General features: G+C 38.5%; 1 protein-coding gene across 2 annotated transcripts; it reads right to left on the bottom strand.

Annotated features, from left to right (window-relative positions):
- Positions 1 to 421: 421 nt before the first annotated feature.
- Positions 422 to 2167, bottom strand: LOC104224305 (uncharacterized). Of its 2 annotated transcripts, none has more exons than XM_009775928.2 (4): positions 2026 to 2167; positions 1305 to 1647; positions 747 to 817; positions 422 to 644 (listed from the first exon to the last, which is right to left on the bottom strand). In XM_009775928.2, the coding sequence occupies exons 2-4, from the start codon at positions 1634 to 1636 to the stop codon at positions 595 to 597; spliced, it is 453 nt and encodes a 150-aa protein (XP_009774230.1). In that variant the 5' UTR covers positions 1637 to 1647; positions 2026 to 2167; the 3' UTR covers positions 422 to 594. The 2 variants fall into 2 exon arrangements, with proteins under 2 accessions (XP_009774230.1, XP_009774231.1); XM_009775929.2 differs by lacking the exon at positions 2026 to 2167 and adding an exon at positions 1851 to 2014.
- Between the last annotated feature and the right edge of the window lie 6883 nt (positions 2168 to 9050).

Raw genomic sequence — 9050 nt, 5'->3', positions numbered from 1 at the left:
TGAGCCGAGGGTCTATCAGAAACAGCCTCTCTACCTTCACAAGGTAGAGACTGCGTACACATTATCCTCCCCAGATCCCACTTATGGGATTACACTAGGTTTGTTGTTGTTGTTGTTGTTGTAGGCTGAGGTGGACGCACATGATGAATTGAGGGGTCACCGGCACCCGAAAACTTCGGCAAAAACTCCATATACATGCAAATGTTTTTTTAAAAATAGTCATATATTAGCATAGACCCTGTACCAATCTTTACGAGCAATGATAAATTTATACTGAATATCATGATCCCCTTGCGATCACCGAATCATGGATCTGCCTCTGGTGGTAGGCCTATACAGACTTTGGTTTACATTGTTAAGGCTACATAATATTATTCATTGGACCACCTCAACAAAAGCAATTGTTGAAACACAGAAAAAATGGAAAATCTGAAGGGATTTCATTCATTAAAACACTTGCACAGTTACAATGCAGTTAGGAATTAACCCTTCTTTAAGAAACTAATCTAAAGAAAAAAGAAAAGAGAAACTAAAAACAGAAGAAAAAAAGATAGAAGAGTTGTCATTGAAGGTTATGAGAGTTCTGGTAAGTCTTCAGTAATAACTATTTGATTCCCTTAATTCACTTTCTCTTTGATTACTTCCTGAGAATCAGAGAAATGAACAAGATGTTAGGAAATGAAAAATGGTGTTGTAAAGTAAAATGTTGACTATGCAGTACCAGAATCACATAGAAGATGGCTCACCAAAATCCCTAGGTGTCATGCACTTATAACATTCTGATCTGCTAGCATAGTTGTGCACACCACATCCTAATCTGTCGAACAAGAAGGCAGTTATTTCAGTTCAAATCGAAAAGATAGAATGTCAGTAGTAAAAGAAGGAGAGTTGCGGCAGGCTAACAGTCAGCGTAAAACTAGTCAATCTTGTGATGAAAATATAGTGAAACTTCTAGTACTTTTAAATTTTATTTTGTATAATATTTGTTTGAAAAGTGTAAATGCAGCGACATGATTAGTGAAGAGTCGTATAGCCGACCCCAACTTGTGTCGAATTGAGGCATAGGTGTTGTTGTTGTTGTTGCAATATTGGACAGAGATGAGCTTAAATGGAGTGAAATGAACATTTAGGATACATATATTTAAGGCTATCTTGCTCAGGATTGAGACGTAGGTGTTATTTTTGTTGCAATATTGGACCAGAATGAGCTTAAATGGAGCGACATGAACGGTGAAGATTAATGTAGCTGATCCGATTTGTTTAGAATAGAGACATAGTTGTTATTGAAGTAAATGTGAACTAACCTGCTGCAAATCCAATCGCCGCTCTTCCAACCAGGAACAGAACTTGCATCATATCCATAACCTGTTGACGCCATCATTCCTGCCCCGATACCATAATAGTCGCTTTTTAAGGCACCACATCTATAGCAGTTTGATCGACTCGCATAGTTGTGAGAACCACAGTTCATTGCACTGCAATACCAATCTCCAGCTAAGACTTCTGTTTTGTTTAGTCCATACATGGCAACATCAGCCGACGTTGCATATTTAGGGCAGCTGCATCGTTGGCATGCATCCCTTTTCTTGAAATTTATGTGTTGGCATGCAGCACACATCCAATCTCCACTGCTCATTTTATGCCTACCTGAAAATGAACATAAAAAGATGATGAGAACAAATTTTCATATGGGAAGTAAAATAGGCCATTGTAAGAGGCATGAAAAAACAACCGAAAAATCTTATTATTGTTTATCCATCTTTGAGGCCTCATTCTATAAAATGGTTATAGTTAACAAGGTCTCAGTTGCTCTTGAAATACTGTCTATATGCTAGAACTGCATTGCTTACACAGGAACAATTATTTCATTCCAGGAAGAAATTTCGCGGCACATTAATCTTGTATTGAAGGGCCTAACTTTCTGGAAAACTTTTTTAGTGCAGAAGCTGGAAGAAGAGGAAATTCAGTTCCAATTTGAGATAATGAAATGAAATGCGGAAGGAAAGTAAATCATCGATGCCTCACCGTGTGAAGAACTGAGCTTCTCAACGAGACGTAAACTTGAAGCTCAAGAAATGGTTTGCTGGAAGTGGTAATTTTGATGAATGGTTTGTGGAGGTATATATAGTTGGAAGACCTCACTATTGTGACTGGGAACGGTTTCCTTAAATGAGATTCCACAAGATAGCACAAATTTTCCAAAAAAGAATTGGATAAACCTCCTACTTCCCTTCCTTCTTGACTGTATAGGTATGGCCTTCTAAAGTTTTCAACTGTCATATTCATGCATGTGAAGCAATTAAATTCTTGAAGAAGTCCAGTAATGCCCCTCCTTACCCGTTCGATGGTCCATTATTCTACTAAAAAGAGCTTCTCAAATATTATTCTTTGTTCTGTATCCACTTCTAGTAGGTGTTATGAGGGGAAGATGTTATGTGAAAGGTGGGGTTATTTCACCTTGTGATCTTGCTAAGATCAATGGACCCTTGAGATGATTTGGATTCGCACGCTTATACATTAGATTAGCGTGTGTAATCCACATTGACGATGCAGTAACTGCCTGACACGAAGGCTAATGTCGTTCAGGTGGAAAATGGTCCAGGTTCTAAAGTGGCAAAAACTGTAACAATTTTACCACCAAGGGATCAATTCCCTCATAATTCAAGTCCTATTATTCTATTCTTGTGTTATATTCTTCTTAATAATTCAAAAGTGAACTAAAGTGGACTTCTTTTCATCTCCTGTTTAGTCATGCATGTGTTAGAAATCAGAGCACTCTAGATATTATCAGGCCAGTCCTTAGTTTCACCAAATAGATTGCTAAGAATGTTAACAGCTTTTATCGGCACAGACAGGTGATACATGAATTCGGAACAAAACATGAAAGTTGCATTATTCCTGACAGTATTGAATATATCAATTTTAAGAGAAATACCTCTTTCTTGACAGGTACATGAGACAATGTATTAAGGTATACGATCACATGACGTTTACCTTTGTTTTTCATCAATTCTCTGAAGATTCTGAATGTGATGCATGGCACAAGATTTGAACTTTATGACTTTGAAGGCCTGTAATTGTTTATATGATAAGTGAAAAGCTTAACCATCCTTGACAATAAGCAACTTAGTGATCTCTCGCTTTCATAAAAGGAAAAGGAGTGTAAGGTTATACTATAACTTTTGCTTGGTTCAAAAGCCATAAAAGGAGAATGCTAATATCTGAACTCCCTTACTAAAGGGACAGTTTATTATGCATTGGTAAGAGTTTTCAAGCAAAGATCCAGTTATAAGCGGCAAGAAATGAGTGAATATTACACAATCTATGGTCATTGATGAGTCACAGAAAAAAATCCAGGCCTCTCATACAAACACAATATGATGTTCATATATATTGGAGCAAATCAAGAGTAATCCGAGATTGAAAATGAGTTGAGGTCACTTGACCAGTTATTGGGACCATGAATGCTGACATGGAAACTATAGCTGATTCCACCTAAGCGCAGAAGCTCGGATGTTGACATAGGATTTGATAAGGAGGAATCCTAATCACCATTTTTAACCAGACAAGATGAATATTCTGGATAAGAAAACCTCAGCCAAAGTTCCATCCTTTATTCTATATATGTGACCATTCTATAAAGGGGGCCAATCCTCCTCAATAATACTTGCCAGAATCTATATCCTAATGGTAATGAAAAATATAGCCGTTGCTTTTGAATTTTGCATATTCTTATTGTGCTGTCACAAGGTAAGTTTTAGCTAGAGCTACTTTTGCTAATAGTGCTTAATTAAGATATATTCTTGTAATCTGTACAAATGACTTATTTGAAAAAGGGAGGGGGGGGGGGGGGATAACTCATCGTGTATTAACGACATTGATGATTGTGACCATAAAATCAAGAAGAATGATTGTATAGATGTGTTCATTATAGCCAAAAGAATGCACAGATTGAATGAGTTCTCCACTACTTTTAGCAAGATTTCGGTTTGACAACTGAGTTTATGCTCTCTATTCCTATCAGAATAAAGGGTTCTAAATAAGATCACTAGTAGTGGCAAAACAAGAATCGTAGAAAGGGCTAGCCTTTTTAGTGCCACACCGATGACTTGTCTCTCTTGTCAATCTTCAGCATCCAAATAACTGTGTAGGGACGCGTTATTTGGATATTTATGGTCATTATGTTTAATGATTGGATTGCTCAATGTAAGAAGCATCTCATAAAAGTAAGTCAATTATTGATTTTCAAGCAATGCAGCGACGAGTAGCCACATCTGCAAAAGTATCAGAGAGCCCACAATCTTGGTTATAGGTGGCAAGAAAGTAGCTAATAGTTCTTTTTAGCATTCACAATCTATCTAATCTCAATTACTAATTATTGCAGTTGCCTCATTTATCTCAAACTCAAGCCTGATATCTCTCCTACATACCTTTCTATTATCTATGTAGCCTTACTTTATAGCTTCTACGTCAGAACATGAAGTAAAATATCAGTTAAAATCAAGTTTTTTAGCATGCAATAGTCCTCCTTTTGCAAAGGCTTTTGTGGTTTTCTTCATCCTATGTTGCTTCTTGGACTCATCAAAATGGTCTCTGGGTGCGTGTCCGATCCTCCAAAAGTAGTGCATTATTGGAGAATCTAACACGGGGGCGGAAGCAATTTTGGAGAGTCCGTGCAATATAGCTTTCATCTACATATTAAGACTTGATGACTTCATCTGTTGATCAATAAATTAAGAATCTTTAGAACACATAAATAAATTGTTAAGAGTATCTTTAGGTTGTTTTAGCAAAACAACTGGTATCAGAGCCCAGGTTCAGCGGGATGAGTATGGCGATGGCTGAGTGATGGTTCGGGGCTCGATTTTCTTATCCTTACGAGCTTGGAGATGCATGCACAAAGAAGAAGCTAGTTGCGGACTTTGTTTGCCGTAAATACTCTAACAATGTGGGTGGAACACGTTGAATCTCCGAAATTGACCTGCGAATCGTGGTAATGGGCCATGTGGAACTTAGTTCGGGGAGGGGGGGGGGGGGCCCTTGGATTGTGGTGATGGGCGATTGGGAACCTACATATAAGGTATATGGATTTCTTAATGGTACGAGACCTTTTGGAAAAACCGTACGGGCTTGATCCAAAGTGGACAATATTACACCATGTTAAGAGTACTTGCAAGCTGGTTATCCCCCACTGGTTTCATCCTCAAATTCATAACCTATTTTTCTAGATCTTAAATTCTATTTCGCGATTTACTGTAGCAAGCAGAATTTTCCAGATTTTGTTGTTATTTTCAGTTTTTCACGTCAATGATATGGTGACGTTTTGAGTAGCCATGGATGCTGTCGTCTCTCCCCAGCCTTTGGCTGTGGGAGAGCCACCAATAAAACCCACATATGCTCAGCAAATCTCAACAAAAATAGACCCTATACCTCGCACAACTCCAAAACTCAAACCAATCCAGTTCATCCATGGAGAGCCAACTATAATGTTTTCCTTAGAAGAACGACAACAGTTTGCTGTGGAGGAAGGCTTGCATCAATCAGTAGTGATGAAAGTATCTCCAGGAGCACCAGAACTCAATGAGCAACGAGATTTACTGCCCAAACACTTAGGTGTTAAAGGTCGATGTATCATCGGTTTACTCGCACCAAGACAATTACTGCTAAGGTTTGATCGTTATGATGATTATGTATGTGTTTTAGCTCGCTCTGTTAATTATCTGCTGTATAAGGGTGTTCAGCTTCAATATCGTGTATTTCCATGGACGATTGGTTATAACCCAAAGGAGGAAACAACAAAAGCAGTGGTTTGGATATCGTTGCCGAATCTGTCACCAGATTTGTTTGCAATGCCTTCATTGTTGTCTATAGTGCCTGCTGTAGGAAAACCAATTGCCATTGATAAGGCAACACAAACTAAGTCCAGACCTAGCACTGCTAGGGTGAAGGTGATCTTAGACTTGCTTGACAAACATCCTAATCGCGTAAGGTTGCAAAGTGTGGATACAATTTCTGGAAAAGTACTGGAGTTTTTTCAAGAAATCGTTTACGATAATTTACCACTGTATTGTAATTGTTGTAAGCATCAAGGCCATGATGAAACTACGTGTCGAAGACTTCAGAAAAAAAATTGTGATGAGGATGCTCAGATTGATGAAGAGCAACCTCGTCAAGAACAAATTGGTGGTGCGAAATACAAGGGAGATTTGCGCCAGTTTTTGAATGAGAGGAGGGCCTTAAATGATGGTGATCGAACTGCTGGAGATCACATTAACCATACAGATGCTACAAAGGTGTTAAGAGCTCCTCAAAGGGCTCATAAACACGCTGAAAATTTGATCAAGACAACACATGTAACAACTGTATCTACAAAGCATATGGGGCGTAATCCTGTTTCTAGTGCAATTGTCCCAGTTGCTGAAGCCCTTGCTAGAGTTGCTCAGGACTTGAAGGCTGGAAAAAATACTGTGGTTGATCAAGCTTTACCTGGAACTTCTAAAGGTTCAGCTTTTGTACCTGGGATGATGAATGACAGTGCTTTAGCTGTAGCTGTTCGAACAATGTTTGCCAAGAATAATGCAGCAGTAACATTGATAGGACAAGTTGACAAAACTGAAAGACGATCAGCTACTGTAGGTTCACAATTGGAGGCTAATGTTGCATTGAATGCAACTGGTAATCGTCCTACTGCTGGGGTTATTAAAGCTACTGCTGCACATGTTGATCTAACTGAAAAAATAGCTTAGTTAATAGATACTGCAGTGCAAGATGAGGAGCAGGAACTTGAAGATGTTGATGTTGTGAGAAGTGCAGATGCTACAAGTTTGAAGGCAGGTGCTGGGCTCTTTAATGAAGGGGTTATGACTTTCTGTTGCTGGGGTTATTGACAATTCAAATACAACACATGCTTCAGCTCCTATCGTGCCACTAGATGAGGTGTTAAAATTGGACAAGGGGCTGCCTAAACAATCCAAACATGTTCACGCCTCCACTATCTCTACAAGAATGCACATAGTCACTGCTGGTGCAATGCATGCCGATGTTGATCGAGGAAAAAATGTTTTGGCACATGGTCATCAAATTTCTGCGGGGCAAGATAAAATAGGTGTAGGGGCAGTAGGTACTACAAAGAGTAACAACTGGAAAGTGGTGAACAAATCACCTAGCAAGAAGCAAACTCCAATGCTTCAAAATCAGATTGTACCATCAAAGGCTATTGGAGTTTCGAACTCTTTCGATGCTTTGGTGAATGAGGGTGAGCATGTTAATGAGGAACAACAGATGGGGTACGAGATACGACCAGATGCTGGAAAAATTAATTTTACAGGTAGTGAAAAGGAGCAGAAAAATGAAGCGGACAGTGTTCGCCTTGAGATCGCATATGGTGGTAATCACAATGGTGAGACAAGTCAAATTTATGCTGCAGATACGCCAACGCTACATATTTCCAATTCGGAGCTTGATAAAATGGTAAACGATGCCGTGGCAGCTATGATGATGAACACAACCCCAAAAATTTGCCAACTACAATATCCAGGTAGTAGCAAATAACAACTTGCCAACAACACAGGTGGTCGACTTATTGTGTCGAAGGACATTGTTCCTATTGATGCACAAAAGGCGATGGCAATTAAATCCAAGCTCTGGGATGACCAGCGTGAGTATGATGATGAAGAAGATTGTGGTGTTAATTTTGCTGGATACTCATCTGAAGAGGCAGATAAGGTTGATCAGGAGAGTGCAGGTGAAGAACTTGATTCAATAACACTGCCTAAACCAGATGGTATACCTGTTACACCTTGTGTATTCAGCGTTATCATGCTGTAAATGGGATAATTCGGTAGGAAGATAATTTCTATGAGATATTTAAATGATGCGATAGTTATACGTTAAGATTGGAAGTCATTTGAGTTGTGATTAAAAATTCGACAAAGATCGCGCGCAAGTTACGGGTTTAAATTTTACTGGAATTTGGATAAAATGTTGATGACCTTTTCTCTCAATATACTGAGAGTTATGGTGTGTTCTACCTACCAAATCGAAGGTCTATGAGTCTAGTTTCCAACGCAATAAACCGTTCGTTAATACAACTTTGGAGTAGAGAGATATTAACATTTTCGTACAGGGGTGCACACTGTTACGGGAATAGTGTGCCTAGTCGGGTTTAGTCAAAATTTCTTTATTTAAGTCAATTTTTAAAACAGAACCCCTGCGTTTTATCCTCTCCAAAACAGAACCAAAAACCTAGGGATTTCCTCTCAAACTTCTCCCATCCATCTAGCCAAGCATAACAACAATTTAGTCATCCTCAAGATGGAGAACACCATGGTAGCTTCGGAATCGTGAATTCTTCGGTGTTTCACTTTTCATAGCAAGACTCCGTCTTGTAATTTCGAATTTTGAGTAATTCTGGTCACATAAGGTATGATTTAACTTCCTCTTTGATCTTTGTAAACTTCTACCGTAAGAATTCTTAAGAAATAGTTGAAACCTCTATAGAAATATTCTTGATTTTTTTAGAAACCTCTCTTAATATGGCTTGATTGTTGGGGCTGTTCTATATGATTTTATTGTGTTGTTTGGATCTGTGAAGACATGGATGGAATTCTGTTGATGAGGAGATGTAGTAAAGTAAAATTTGGTGGTGTGTTGGGGGGAAATTAATCTACAAAAGAGTCTACAAATTCATGGCCACAAGTTGTTCGCGTAAATGTCTAAATGAAGAATTATTTAAGCTATGAGCTTGAATTTGATTTTGAATGGTTTGTATTATGTAGGAAATCATTCCTAAGGCTTTTGAGGTCTTGGAAACAGTATATAACTCCATCGACAAGGTATGTAGGGCTTTCGCTATACTTTTCGGCATGACTAGAATTCGAATAAACGTTTATCGAATTGTCTCGTCGGATTCGAGTTATTTCACCTTCAACTTATAAAGATGCTTAGACCTGATCTTTTCTCATAGATTGCTTACTCTAGAGGATATCTATGAATTCTCGGATTTCCTTGTTCCTTGCTTAAAAAGAACTAGAGCCTTTTACTCGTTCTCC

This window comes from Nicotiana sylvestris, chromosome 6, assembly GCF_000393655.2.
Source record: "Nicotiana sylvestris chromosome 6, ASM39365v2, whole genome shotgun sequence".
Classification (NCBI taxonomy): Eukaryota; Viridiplantae; Streptophyta; class Magnoliopsida; order Solanales; family Solanaceae; genus Nicotiana; species Nicotiana sylvestris.
Note: the sequence above shows the minus strand (reverse complement) of the source record. Positions and strands in the feature narration are given on the sequence as shown.

What these genes read in the sequence shown, in the direction of transcription:
- LOC104224305 (XM_009775928.2), bottom strand. Translation starts at nt 1,636, where the DNA reads ATGAGCAGTGGAGATTGGATGTGTGCTGCATGCCAACACATAAATTTC. An exon ending in GGCGATTGGATTTGCAGCAG is followed by an intron (nt 818 to 1,304) that starts GTTAGTTCACAT and finishes CTTGTTCGACAG; the next exon opens with ATTAGGATGTGGTGTGCACA. An exon ending in CATGACACCTAGGGATTTTG is followed by an intron (nt 645 to 746) that starts GTGAGCCATCTT and finishes TCTGATTCTCAG; the next exon opens with GAAGTAATCAAAGAGAAAGT.